Here is a 15302-nt window from a genome sequence, read left to right as displayed (position 1 = left end):
ACTGATTGTTTTTCATTTGTTTAATATAGTTTCTGACTTTAAGAGAGCATTTGTTATTAAGTCGGGGGAGAGTTGATAGAATAACATGATCATAGTTATCCTTTCTGCTTGTATTTGAACCACTATGCTAAGTGATAGTATCTGGCACATAATCACTGTTGAGTAAGTGCTTGTTGACTTATTCTTTGTGGACAGATATAGTAGCAGTTTTTTGTCTAAATTCAATACATGTAATATGGATACATGTTATTTAAAACAGAATGCTGTTTGAGATCCCAGCTTTTCAAGATAACTGTTATAGATACTCTATAAAGTATTTATTTCAGCAAGATTTCTTTTATATAGAGTTCGGCCCTTATTTTTGAATCTATCACTTTGCCTACATCAAAATTTAAAGGAAACAGACAACAGTTGATAAGTCCCAAAAGTTTAGGAAATGCATTTGAGTAGACCTTTCGCTCAAAGAATTCATGAAAAAATTCAGAGTGCTAGTATACCCCTGGACATATATGCAATTAATTTTTTTGAGGTAATTGAGGTTAAGTGAATTGACCAGGGTCACACAACTAGTAAGTGTTAAGTGTCTGAAGTAGAATTTTAACTCAGGTTGTACTGATTCCAGGGTCCATACTCTATCCACCATGCCATTTAATTGCCCCAATTAAATTCATTTTAAAATCATTTATGAACTGGCTCCTATAGACCAGGTGCTGTGCTAGTAACTTGGGAAACAGAAGAAAAATAAAATCCATTTGATCATTTACAAAGAGAAACCTAAGTCTTAGTGATATCATAGAAAGGTAGATTCAAAAGTAGAAGGGACCACAGACATAATCTATCTACATTTAACCTCTCATTTTACAGGCAAAGAAATTTTGGCCTAGGGGGGATTAAGTAACTTGCAAAAGGTACATAGTAAGCAATAAAGAATTGAACTGAACTCCTCTAAATCTATTCAGCATTCTTTTTAGAGCCTCATTCTGTTTAGAAATTCCTAGTATCTGGATAGTTTTAATAAAGGATCATTATTTATATTGGTACTATGCTTGGCCAGTGAGAGTTCTGAGTTAGCAGGCTAGGTCATCTCTACATTTTCTTCTTTCCCTCTCTTGTGAAATTTTCATTTTCTTTCAAATAAAATCACTGGGACAGTAATAATGAACTTTATTAAATTATTAGCTCCTTGAAATTAGAGGATTTTTTTTTTAATTTTTGTCTTTGCTCAGCTTCTAGTAATGTGCCTAGAATATAAATAAATACTTGCTAATCAATTGATTGATTAGTTGATATTGTGAGATTTGATGAGATTTTAAAAATATCTTTTCTATTTTCAGGTGGATTTACTGTGAAGACTGAACAACTGAAGTTTCTAAACTCTCCTAACAGAGTAGCATTCCCATTTCCTCATGCAGCTATTGTGAAAGACCTGGATGGTTCTATTTCTGGGAAGAAGGAAAGTTACCTTCTTGCCTCTGTTGAAAATCTTGCTTCATCCTGTCAGGCCAACCAAAGCTTTGGTCAGATTTTCAGGGGCAGTATTTGTGGCCCAGATGTAATCTTTCATCGCATGTCTATTGGACTGTAAGTATGAGATCTCTCCATTTTCACCCAGGACAACATATCAAGCATACACTACTTTGGGTCTCTTCTAAAGGGAAATAGTTCCTCACTTTCTGATTTAAATGATTGACAAACAAGAATGATACAGCCGGGTTCAGAGAATATTTAAGAATTACATTTGCTCAAACTCTGTTTTAAGCTATGATTTGAATTTATCTTTTATACCAGTTAGCCTTGGATGTTTTTTTGGGAATGGGCCAAGAGTCCCTAAACTCTAATTGGCATTTTGGACTAACAGGATTCACTACTATAACCTTCTGACTAACAGAAAATTTGAAATAGATTTAAATTAAAAATGTTGTTTAAAAAGTTTTCAGCAGTGTCCATTCTCATTTATATTCACTTTGCCCAAGTGCGCCCAAAATGTTCACTGTGCTTCAGGGAAGCAATTGCTGCAGCCTCCCATTACTTGCAAAGTTGCTTCCCTTCAATTCGTTTCTCTCTTGTTAATTTCATGAACTATTGGATTCATACAATATATTTCCTATTAATATGGAAGAAAGCATTTCTTGATTATGCTGCTCAGACTACCATTAAATCAGCAGCCAGGCTGTTTATAATATATAATAGGGTGGCTACAGCTCTGCTAAACTTGCAGCTGATGATTGCCAAATGACTTGGTTTCTATCTTTTTCATATTCTTTTTTATGTTTCTCCCCTTAATCTTCTTTCCTCTCTTTGTTTTCAAGTGTCTTATTTCCTTGTTTTGTGACCTGTTTAAATCAAGTGAGCCAATCATGGTATCACTAACATTTTTTTTGAATAGATGAATCTAGAATAATGATAATCCATGCTGCCATGATAGACACAGAAAGATTGTTTGAGTAGCCTTTACTAATAAGTATCTATTTCTATCCTAGTTTTATCAGAATGAAAAATGTTCATTATCTATTTCTATACTTATGGCCAAATGTCAAAAGGTTACCATGGTCAAAGAATTCACCTAGAAACTAACCTTCTGGGGATGAATCTTCTCATATGGAGCTAATTGGTCCCTGGACAGCTTATTCAGGTTATTAAATGCAGGATGATAATTGAAGTGTTCCTGTCTTGGTAAAATATGACAGATATTATTTTACTTCTATAGTCTTTAAAAATCTTAAGACTACATTTATAGCACTGAAGTAAGAGTTTGTAAAGGCTTATACATGTGACATCTAATATTAGTGAACACCAGTGAATTGAAGATATGCAGCACCAATATAAGGTTTTTTTCATAATTCCTATTATAATTCCTGACTGAAGCTTGCCTTCTGTCAGACTCTAGTGACCTAGTTCTGTTTATATGGTTATATAACAGATTCTACGGAACACATTATGTGGGTGAAGTTACTCCAATGTTAAATTGATAGTCTTTTTTTAAATAGGATTTTTGTAAGGTTAAGAGATAAAATTAGTAGGTTTGGAAACTCCATCATTTAAATTAGCAGTACTCATGTCCATGTAATGCATCTTGATATAAACTTTACAAACCTTTCTAACAGAGATGATCCTGGTTGCACTTATATATAAAACTCCTTGAGAGAAGAGTATCCTTCCATTTTATTATTGTATGTCCTTTGAGTATGATATCTTGTTTATTTGTTGTTGTTTTAGTCATATCTTACTATTTATGACCTCATTTGAGATTTTCTTGACAAGGATACTGAAATAGTTTGCCATTTCCTTCTCCAGTTCACTTCACAGATGAGTAAACTGAGGCAAACAGAGTTTATTGATTTGCTCAGGGTCACATACCTAGTAAATGTCTTAGGCTAGATTTGAATTCAGATCTTCCTGAGTCCTTGGCTGGTGTACTATCCAGTACTGTACCTATCAATCTCGTGCATAAAAAGTAGTTAATATTTGCCAATTGTACTAAATTGGGTTGGATGCTTTAATAGTACTCTAAATACCCTCTGAGTTCATTCTATCCTGCTTCTAATCACTTCTAGTTTTTAATTGTTTATGTGGCAGTTTTGTTATAGATAATGTTGAAATGTCTTAACTTATCAGAATATCTAAGTAATGGAAATTTAACATAGTTCAATCAACAATCATATATTTAGTACCTACCATATGCCATGTCCTGTGCTAAGTGCTGGGCATACAAAAACTAAAACAAAAAAATTGAAGATTTACCTTATGGAAAGATGAATATTTCCTTATTTTCACTGAGGGAAAAGGTTAATTTAATGTGTTGTTTTGACAAAAATACTTTGAGAGCATATCTCCAAAGTCTTTACAGGGAGAATGAGGTTGAGAAGGTAACTTTTCAGTTATGTGTTGCTAAAGAAGATTCTACCGCCTTAACTTTTATGAGTACATATTTCCCCCTCCTTTCAATTCTCTTCTTTCCTATCTTGTATTCAAGCCTCATATACTGACATATTCTGTGAGGTTAGAGAGAGATGATGACCCATTCTAGAGCGTCCCTGCTTGAATGTAAAGAATATTTTCCCTAGAAAACCAATGAAGCTGACATTAGAGTGGCAGAGTGAAGCCAGTATTTTATAGAACGCTTCCAATATATCTCTTCTACAACTTTTTTTTAAAATGCCAAACCAAATTCTGAACCAAGAAAAAGCCACAATGAATCATATTTTCAGCCCAGAGTAGTTTAGAAAGACAGACAGGCAGGTCTGAAGACAGAGTGATGGGGACTGACTGGAATGTGGATGGAAATAGCACTAGCTATTAGCTATGGCATTAGTGGCTTTGGAAGCAGCTTTGCACCCAGGGATGATAAGTGACTAGTTCAGAAAGAGATCCCAGGGTACCTGTCCCAGGACCGAGAGGTAGAACGAGTGTCATCTGGTAGGTCTGTCACTCACTTGCAATTCCAGGACAGAGAGTAATGTTTATGGTGGTGAAGGAGCAGGGATCTTACCTAGAGAAGAAGCAGAGCCTAGACAAGGAATGTAATGACTAGCCACCTCCACATATCAGACTACTTTAAAGGCATTGAAAACTTACAGAACCTCACTGATCTATGAAAGAGGCAGAAAGACACAAGACAAAAGCTCAGATCATACATCCCTCACATTTCCAGAGGTGATCAGAGTCTAAATCTAACAAAGTCCCAAATTAAGAGATAGACTGGAAAAATGAGCAACAACAACAACAAAAAGAACCAGACCAAAAAAAATCTAGGGGGTCTTAAGGGAAGTTCAAACAAACTCAGAAAATAACAACTTGAAAAACATCTACAAATAAAGCCTTAAAAGGAAAAAAAAAAAGGCAAGTTCAGGAAGAATTCTTTAAAAAGATATAAAGAAAGAGATGATAAATAAAAGAACAAAACCTATTTAAAAATTTAAAAAATCAGGTTAGAGTGGCAGAGGAAAGACTGTGAAAAAAGAAGCAGCATTCAAAAAATTTGGATGAAGAGAACAGCCTGGTAAAAGAGGTAGAAAAACTATCAAAGAAAATAACTCCTTAAAAATTAGAATTGGACAAATGGAAACTAATGACTCAATGAAAAATCAAGAAAAAGTGAAACTTGCAATGCAATCCCAATAAACTTTTGACAGAAAATGTTATCTGCATCTAGAAAAAGAACTGTGGAGATTGAATGTAAATCAATACATGCTATATTCACTTCTTTTTTCTGTTTTTTTTTCTTTCCCAACTTTTTTCCCCTTTTGTTCTGATTTTTCTTTCCCAACATGAATCATAAAACATTGTATATTAAAAAAAGTAAATAATAAATGAAACTAAGTAAAAAAGAAATAATCAATGAAAGGAATACAAAGTCTGCACCTCAAAATAAGATAAAATACATCTCTCTTAGGACATAGAAAAATTTTTCTCATAGGAAAAAAAAAACAAACAATGTGAAAATAGATTGAGGAGAGATATTTTAAGAATTATTGGATAATCAGATAGCTAATGGCACGGTAGATAAAGCACTGACCTCAGAGTCAAGATAGCCTGACTTCAAATCTGACTTCAGGACTTACTGCGTGATTCTAGGCAAGTCACTTACGCCCGATTGTCTCAGAAAAAAAAAAAAAAAGTGTTATAATCACAAAAAGAGCCTAAACACATATTTTAAGAAATTATAAAACTGCCCAGATGTCTTAGACCCAAGGGGCAAAATAGAAATTGAAAAGCATGCTCTAATCACCTCTAATCACACCTTGTATAAAACCTCTCAAGCAATGATAGTCAAAATCCAGAGCTCAAAGATAAAAGTAAAAATATTGTAAGCAGCTAGAAAGAAAAAAAAGTTAAATACCATAGAGCCACAGTTAGATTCACACAATTTAGCAGCTACTACAATAAAGGATCAGAGTGCTTGGAATATGATATTCTGGAAGATAAAGGAGCAAGGATGACAAGCAAGAATAATTAACCCAGAAAAACTAAATATAATCCTATAGGGAAAAAACAAAATTGGACATTTAAAGAAATAGAGGTTTTCCAAGAATTCCAAAGCTGAATTGAAAATTTGATATTCAAACAAAGATAGATATGAATAAGAAAACATATGGGATGTAAGTTTAAACTATTTACATTCCTATATGGAAAGGTGTTTTATATAACACTTAAAGTCTTTATCTATGGCATGATTATGGCAATAGCAGGTGTCTACTTGGCATGAATGTGAGTCTATTATATTGAGATGATCTCAAAATCATTTTAAAGTATATTAATAATAGTTTATCCATGACTTTCTCAAAATTTCTTAAATCAACAAAACAAAAACCAAACCATGATTTGTAGTATTTATCAGTTTTTTAGGTATAAATGCTTACAATGAAAAGTATAAAAATAAACTCTTACAGCATTCCCTAATACACCTAATCTCTAATACACCTCTGCACTTACGTGATCTTATTCAATAATAATAAGAGCTGAAATTTATTAAATAGCCCACAATTTTAAATGCTTTACATATATCATTGTGCTAGATACTAATAATAAGACCCTGAGCTATAGGTACCATTATTTCTATTTTATCAACTAGGAAATTGAAACTTAGCGGGTTGTAACTGATCTATGGTCACAGTATAAATAAGCATTAGAAATGAGATTTGAAATCAGATCTTTCTTTGACTCAGTTCAGCATTATTCTATTATGCCATGTTGTCTTTTGGAGTGGTGAAGCATTTTATCTCTCTGGACCTTAGTTTCCCCATATGTAAAGATGGAGGTTGGACTAAATATAAAAATATTTTCTTTTAAATTAGGGGTGGATAGGAGGGAAAGAAAATAAATTCTTACTACTTGAAAATAAAATAAAAAATTAAACATGACACAGTTTCTTTGAATTCTAAATATCAAGGTCTACTTGCAATGAAGTAGGGGTCACTTTGCAAGTATTTTAGGATTTTTTTTTTTTGGTCATAATCCTTATTTCGTGTCCCATTCACTATTTTAGCTTGATCAGCATAGGGTTATTTCTTTTTTATGTATATTCCCTATCTTGACTCATATTTGTGGATAGCAACTATGTCTTAACTTTTCCAGTACCTATTATGGAGCCTTCCATATAAGAGGTGCTCTATAAGAAGCAGTTATTTGGTTGATCTTCCAAACAGCTGTGGAAAAACATTTGTATTGTAATTTTGAATCCAAGGCACTTGATCAATGCTTTACTTTGAATTCTTTTTTTAATTAAAAAAATCATTCTCCATAATGCAGTTTTGACATTTGAAAAGTATAGGCAATATTTGAAAAATATAGAAAAAATGTTTTTCCCTTTTTGCTTTTTTCCCAGGTTAGTGCAGGCTTCTGTATTTCTTGCCACTTTACTGTTTTTGTATGGCTTCACCCTGACAGCCAGGTTGTCAGAGAAAATGTAAATAAGTTATGTTCATAATGGTTAGTGTTTGAGGTGAAGAGATGACACTTACCTGTTGAAAGGCATTGCATGTTCTATGCTTCACTAAAATAATAAAATGCTTCACTGGCGCAAGGACTGCTGTTTTTGCTCTTTCTACAAAAGCCTCCATCTTTTTTTGACACTGACATATGTCTCCCATGAGTACTACAGATTTCAAATCTGTGTTTCTTATCCCAGTTTGTTTCCACAAATGTCATTCATCTTCAGTAGCCAAGGTAGCATAATCTCCCCTGCTGGAAGGTGGAATCCCAATTTATGGGATCTCTCATTTAGAGAAGAGAAGGACTATAGAATATTTAAGTTAATCAATCAATAACAAGTGATTATTAAGCACCTACTATGTTCCCAGCACTGTGCTTGAAGAATTTAAAGATAAAATATGAAAAAAATAACTACTCTCAATAAGCTTGCATTCTTAGAGGGATAGATTTACATATATAGGTTTATATAGAATAAGTACATATGTATATACACATGAAATATAATTTCAAAATAAATATGATTCATTTAGGGAAGAAGGGCATTTAGAGATCAGAAAAGATTTTGTATAAAAGATGTTTTTTTAGCTGAGTTTTGAGGAAATAAGCAATCTAATGAAATATAAGTAAGGAGGGAATGCCTTTTAAGTATGGGGAATGAATAGCACAGAGTTCCAGTCATGGGAGATGGATCTCTGTCTATGAGAAACAAAGAGAAGACCAATTTGAATGTACTAACGGGAAAGGGAAAGATGTATAATAATAATAAGAGATATCTTGGGAATAAAATTTGAAAAGCTTTAAATGCCAAACAGAGATTTTTAAATTTTGTCTCAGAATCAATAGGAACCACTGGATTTTAATGTGTAGGGGAATAAGAGTATAGTCAGATTTGCTTGTAAGGAAAATCACTTTGTTAACAATGCGCAAAATATACTGCAATAAGGAGAGATGTGAGATAAAGAAAACAATTAGGGGACCATTAGAATAGTTAAGGTGAAAGGTGATGATGGCCTAGAGCAAAGTGAGAAGTTCTCCACTTTAAGATATATTGAGAATTGGAAAATGAACATTTGAGAATTGATTGGAAATGAAGGGCAAGAGACAGGAATGAGGTGAGAATGACAGGGAGCTTGAAAACCTTAGAGACTAAAAGGAGAGTGGTATCTTTGACATTAAATAAAATTTGGAGGAGTGGTTTTAAGAAAAATATAGTAAGGTATGTCTTTGCTATATTGAGTTTGAGATAACTATTACATATTCATTTCAAAGTCTCTAATACGTAATACGTTCAGAAGATAGACAAAGACAGAATGTATAGATTTGGCAGTTCTTTACATAGAGGTGATAATTGAATTTATGGGATCTGACGAAGTTGTCAATTGAGAGAATAATTTTTTTTTTACCTCCCCCCCTACATTGTCTTATTTGGTGATCTAGAGAAAATAGAAGAGTGATTGGGGCAGAACCTTGATGTACATCTATAGATAATAGGTGTGACATACATAAAGATCTAGCAAAGAAGCCTTAGAAGAAGAGAGGAGAGAAAGAGAGAGAGATAGATAGAGAGAGAGAGAGAGAGAGAGAGAGAGAGAGAGAGAGCCAGAGATAAAGAGACATAGACAGAGACAGAGACAGATGCAGAGAAAATATGAAAACCTAGAGAAGAAGAAGTATCCAGGAGAAGAAAGTGATCAACTGAGTCAAATATGCTAGATAAATTAAGACTAAGAAAACTGAGAAAATTGAGAAAAGAACTCATATTTGACAAGAGATATTCAATAGGGAGGACTTGGGGAAGATGACAGAGAAATCAGAAAATTCCAGGCTCTCCAGATTTCCCCCACAAAGGAGACAAAATTCTACCTCCAGGTGAATATAGAATGGTTAAAAATGAGTTGGAGCTAAACAATGGTCCTCCTAGAACCATTAGAGAAAATTTAAAGAAAGATCCCAGGAAGGAGATTCCACAGGTGTGAAGTGTAGTTTGCTGAAATAACCAACAGAGAGCCCTGGGGCTAGCTAGGTTGGGAGATAGCCTTGGTCTAGCCACAGGAATTTTCATCTCCAACAGTGCAGGGAATCTGATATCTGAGTCAGGGAAGATTGAGGGGACCTTTGCTGATAAAGAACACCAAACCCAGTTGTACTGTTGAACATTGTTGATGACCCTGGTTGAGAAGGAACTAATGAGTGAAAAAAGCAATGGGTCAGGAACACAGCTGATTATGGGCATCTGTTACAGGAGAATGGATATTAGAATCCTAGTGTTGACTCAACTTGAAATAAGGTGATAATTCAAGGGAGCTGTTAGAATCCTAGTGTTAACTCAATGGAATTGATACAATGCTTGTGTTCACACCTTTAGAGAGCTCATATAATCAAGAAGTATTTAAGTACTCATTGGAGTTCACAAGTATGGGAGATTCACAAAGTTAACTGTAACTTTGTGAATTCACACCTCCCTTAATCCCTGCCTCCAGAAAGAGGAATCAACCTTTGGGAGATCATATATATAGAAGCTCTTAGAGCTTCAAGTTAGTTACTTCTGAACATTGCTAGGGGTCCGAGAGGAGCTCTCTGGGAGGAAGCCCACAAGCCCAATCTCGGAGGTGGAGTCAGATTCATTCCAACTTTTACCTTGGTGCTGGCCTCTGCAAAGGACAATTGCAAGAGCTCTTGGAACCAAGCAGAAAGATAGGCCTCTAAGAAAAACTAACGGGCTATTTTGGAGGAAGCAATAAAAGATCTGAACTTTTAGCACCTGGCTACATTTGGGTGATTATTACTTTTAATTGAAACTAAAGCTGACTCTAGAAAACCTCCCCCCAAGAAACCTGCTCCCACAGAGAACGATCTTATATTTTAAAGAAGAAAAACACCACAAATGGAGTTCTTAGTTTTGGGTTCCAGTCAGAGTGTTGAACTAAAGAGATTTGAGGCCAAAGGCACCACCTGCCATCCCTTAGGACAAGAGGTAATTAAATCAAAAATCTGTTACAAAATGATCAAAGGAGAAAGAACCCAATCATAAAAGTTAGTATGGGAATAAGAAAGACCAGGGTTCATCTTCAAAGGATGCTGAAATAAAAAAAAAAGCCTCTCCTACCCTCATAGGATAATATCAAATGGCTGCCCAATAACTGACCAAAAAGAATACATAGAAGAACTTTAAAAATATTTTAAAATCAAATGAGATATTGAGGGAAAAAATAAAATAAAATAAGAACAGTCTAAGAAAAGCAAGAAGATTATGTAAAGAAAGTCAACTAACTAGAAAAGGAAATCCAGAAACTTAAAGAAGAAAATGACTCCTTGAAAACTAGAATTGAGCAAGGGGAAGCCAGAAAAGTTATGAGACCAAGAAATAATAAAATATAAAGAGTGAAAAAAATGTGACATCTCATAAGAAAAACAATTGATCTAAAAAATAGTTCAAGAAGAGAAAACAAAAATAATTGGATTACCTGAAAGCTATGACCAAAAAAAATCTTGATATAATGATACAAGAAATAATTAAAGAAAATTGTGCTGAACTGGTAGAAGAAGGGGAAAAAAGTAGAAATACAATCACCATTTAAAAGAGATCCTACACGAAAATCCTACAGAAATATCATAGCTAAATTCTGAAACTTCCAGATCAAGGAGAAAATAATATAAACAACATGAAAAAATATTCAAATACAACAGAGCCACAATAAGAATCACACAAGAGCTAGCACTGGCAATAATAAATGACCATAGATCTTGGGGTGGTTACTGAAAATATCATACCCAGCAAAGTTAAGCCTGATCCTGAATTTAAAAAAAATTTCAATGAATTGTCAGACTTTCAGGATTTTGTTGCAAAAAGATCTGAACTTAATAGGAAATTTTACATATAGTATTCAAGAGAAATATCAACTAAATATCAAAGATTATTTTCAAGGGACTAAATAAGAACACACTATGCTTTATATATGGAAATGTAAACCATATGTCTAAGATTATCATTAGTAAGAAGGTGGTTCAAAAGAATTATTGGGATAGAGATGAGGATGATGTGATCCTAAAAAGCAAACTGTATGAAAAGGTTAAAAGAGTAATTGGGTTATATGAATGTAGTGTGAGAACAAGAACTGAAAGGGAGGAATTAAATGGGGAGGAGAACTAGTAGTTCTGGAAGCCTTCTTACATTGAGACCAATACATACATACATATATATATGTAAAAGTCTTCTAAATTTATTGAGAAATAAGTGAAAAGGGTATAAAATAAAGAGGATACAGAAAGGTGTGTAGTTTAATGCAAATGGGATAAGGTGTGTGTGTTAATGACATCAAGGGAGAGGGTAAGACGATCCTTGAAGATGGGGTAAGTAAAGTAATAGGAAGCAAGATAGTGGGTAGAAATAAAATAGAGGAATCAGCAGGGATAGAAAATTAGAGATACTCATAACCATAGTAATAATGATAAGGGGGAGAATTTACTAGAAAAATCAGTCATGCCATTGATCCTAGACAAAGTTAGAGATCCAATCAAAAGAAAAAATAGGGAAACCACACTATATGTTAGCCATATTAATCAATATTGTTTTAGACTATTTAAAACTAGATAATATAAGGCTAGAACATTGCTATGGTGTGGGAAATGCTGAGTTGATGGATTTAGAAAAAATGGAAAGACTTGGATTTAAGAAGGATGATATTTGTCCTCTGTACATCTGAAAATGGAAAACAAATACAAATATATCTGTGCATATATGTATATACCATAGATAAATCTATATATATATATGTACATATGTATGTATACCATGTCATACATATATATATTGATATATAGATATATAAATTAAAAAAGGGAAAAATAAAGTAAGAAGTGCATAGTAGAGAACAAAAAACACCTACAAGGAAGCAAAGAAGCAATGGGCAATTATGAATAAAATTTGTTGTATTTATTCTATATACTTTCTTGAAATGGAAATTTATTATTTCATATTTTGAATCCTCTCATGTTCTGCTGGGACCTTGGCAATGTTTTTTCCTCTTTCAGTTTTTTCTTTTTCTAATTTGCTTTTTTGTTTTTCTGTTTTGTATTTAAGTTTTAAATAAATAAAGACATTAAAACTTAATTTTGGAAAAAACAGTTTCAGTTAAATGATTAGCTTAGAAACCAAACTACAGAAAGCTTAGAAGAGAATGAGAGAAGAGGAAGTGGAGGTACCAAGTATAGACAGAGGTGCTTTGATCTGCAAAGTTTTTACATATATTATTTCATTTGATCCTCATAACAACTCTATGAGGGACATTCTACTTATTGTTTCTTTTTCACAGATGTGGAAACTAAGTTTGAGATGGCATTAGAGACTTTCCCAGGCTCATGTAGCTATTAAATATTGAATGTATGATTTAAGCCTTCCTAATTTCAAGTCTAGTGTTTTATTGACTAAGCCATATTACTTATTTTATCTCAAAATATTATGAATTATACATTTTAGAGAATACAAGGAGATACAAACTTAAATGATATAATTTAATTTACATCATGAAATATCAGACAGATGTTCAAAACTAAACACAAAAACAAACTCATTTTTATCCTGAAAAATTTCCTTGATTTGCTTGCTCATGCCAACTTTGGTAAGCTTCCTTCCTAATTCTGCCAGAAAGGAGGAGGTTAATGCTCTTGTTTATCACCTTGATTCTTAGATCTTGCCTAATATCCTCTCCTGTAGTGCATGCGTTCAGTTTTTACCTATGTAGCAGCTCTTAATGTGTCAGTGTTCAAAGTATGAGACACCCCCTGCTTCTAGGAATTCAAAAGTAGAGAAGAGTTCAAATGGAAATTTTGGCCTAGCTTTTCTTTTAATAATCGCCTAACTCTCCTTCCTAGGGATAAGCAGTCATAGCATCACTAATGGTATCTCTTCAATTCTTACAACACCCCTGTGAGACAAGAAAGTTCAAAGAGGTATGATCTTCATGTTTCAGTTTGAGTTGTAGAAATAAAATCAAGTAGAAAATAATCTAGGAATCATAATGGACCACAAGCTGATCATGAGTTAGCTTGTAATGTTTTCACTTTTAAAAGAATGTAATATAATTTATTTATAAATAGCATTTAATCCCTGGGAAATATTCTTTACTTTGTAGCTATTACCATGAACAGTGACAATATAAGAAATCCAGGGAAATTAGTTTTAACCTAGAAGAAAACAACTGAAATAATCAAAAAAGTTAAAAAATAGAATTAATAAGGAAAGTTTCCATGAATTGAGTTCATCCAAACAATAGGACAGAATGCAAATATTTTGAGTAATGACAATTATCATAGGGAGAAAATGCTGAACATCTGTTTTCTATTTTCTATTTTCATTGAGCAAAAAGAAATGGGGAAGGATTTCTCTCACATCACAGTCTAAAGGGTATAAAACCTAGCGTCTCATAAGTGGTGTGAAGTTTGATGCCATTTTTGCCTAGATGTTTCAAGTGACTTGATTTATGGCCAGCCTTCCAATAACTGAGAACTTCAGGAGAGATTATTAGAATGAGCAGAAACATTAACTGTCCCTATTAGTACCACAGACTAGCTAAGAATATGAAAAGCCACACTGCAACAATATAAGTCCTGTTCTCTCTCTTTCATGACTTATTCTAAGAAAAGGCTTCTTCATCTTTTTTGTAGTTTGATCCTTTTGGCAGCCTAAAACTGAGGGACTCCTTTTTAGAACAATGTTTTAAGTGCATAAAATAAAATACATAGGACTATAAAAGAAAATAATTATATTTAAATACAATCTAGAGCAGTGGTTCTCAAAGTGTGGTGCAGTGAATCTTGGAGGGTCTCTGAAATCCTTTCAGAGGGTTTACAAATTCAAAATTAGTTTTTCTCTATTTATGATAAATATTTATTATGTAACCCATATAAACAAAAACTCTTTGGACATATTCTCAATAGTTGTTAATACCGTTAAGATACTGAGAAAGAGTTTGAGAACCACTGATTCTAAAGCAAAGAAGATGGTAATCATATGTGAACTAGAGGAGGGTCAAATAATTATAGAAATGTAGAAGTAATGATGGACATAAAAATATTTTAGATATCTGCAACAGTTGTAATGTAATGTAACATGAAAACATATGTGATTTCTACTGGTGACAGAGCCATCATCAATGTTGTTGATAAGACTGGGGTCTACAATCATAACTGAAGGACATGTTAAATAAAGGTGCAATTATTTTCCCAACCAACTTGAGGATCCTATGAAATCTGTCCACAGACAGAGGTTAAGAACCTTTGTTCTATGATGTTGGCTAATTTAAATTTTTTTCATTTTCAAACAAATGGGAATTTGTTCTTTTGGGGAAAAAAAAAGCTTCTTGGATGTTGTTATTTTCCTATGTTCAGGGCCTTCTGGTCCAGTACAGAAGTGAAATTCACTTTTATTAAATAGATAAACATAGGTTCCTAGACATGTTATTGCTCAAGCTAAAATATCTCTGTGACAGGAAACCTGATGAGATTATGGTCCTATCATGAAAGAGTTAATGTAAAGCAGTCAAAGGAATGGAAATACATGCCAACACATAGTCACGCCACTAAAAATAGTTCGTAATGTTCAAAATTTCTATTTTCCCCCCTTTGCTTGATAATAGATTAGAACAGGAACAATGATAAGTACTAATATCCAGTAGATGCTTGCAGCACCATTTGGCGGTTAGCTATTACGATAGGCTCTGGTTTAGGAGATGCATAATTATAATGGGCTTATTCCACAATTGTACCAAATTGAAAGCATTTAGAGCTAAATGTAGTGTTTGTCTTGATACACAGAGTTATGGACCCTCAGGATAAGTAAGCTAATGGTAAACATGAACCAGGGAGTTAATATT

At 33.4% G+C, this 15302-nt stretch overlaps 1 protein-coding gene across 1 annotated transcript in view; it reads left to right on the top strand.

Annotated features, from left to right (window-relative positions):
- PKHD1 (PKHD1 ciliary IPT domain containing fibrocystin/polyductin) overlaps positions 1-15302 on the top strand; it is a 621489-nt gene that overhangs the window by 330438 nt on the left and 275749 nt on the right. The window contains 1 exon segment of the mRNA XM_051996694.1: positions 1335-1581. Within this exon segment, the coding sequence (XP_051852654.1) occupies positions 1335-1581 (247 nt within the window).

Source organism: Antechinus flavipes, chromosome 4 (genome assembly GCF_016432865.1).
Source record: "Antechinus flavipes isolate AdamAnt ecotype Samford, QLD, Australia chromosome 4, AdamAnt_v2, whole genome shotgun sequence".
In the NCBI taxonomy this organism is placed as follows: Eukaryota; Metazoa; Chordata; class Mammalia; order Dasyuromorphia; family Dasyuridae; genus Antechinus; species Antechinus flavipes.
Note: the sequence above shows the minus strand (reverse complement) of the source record. Positions and strands in the feature narration are given on the sequence as shown.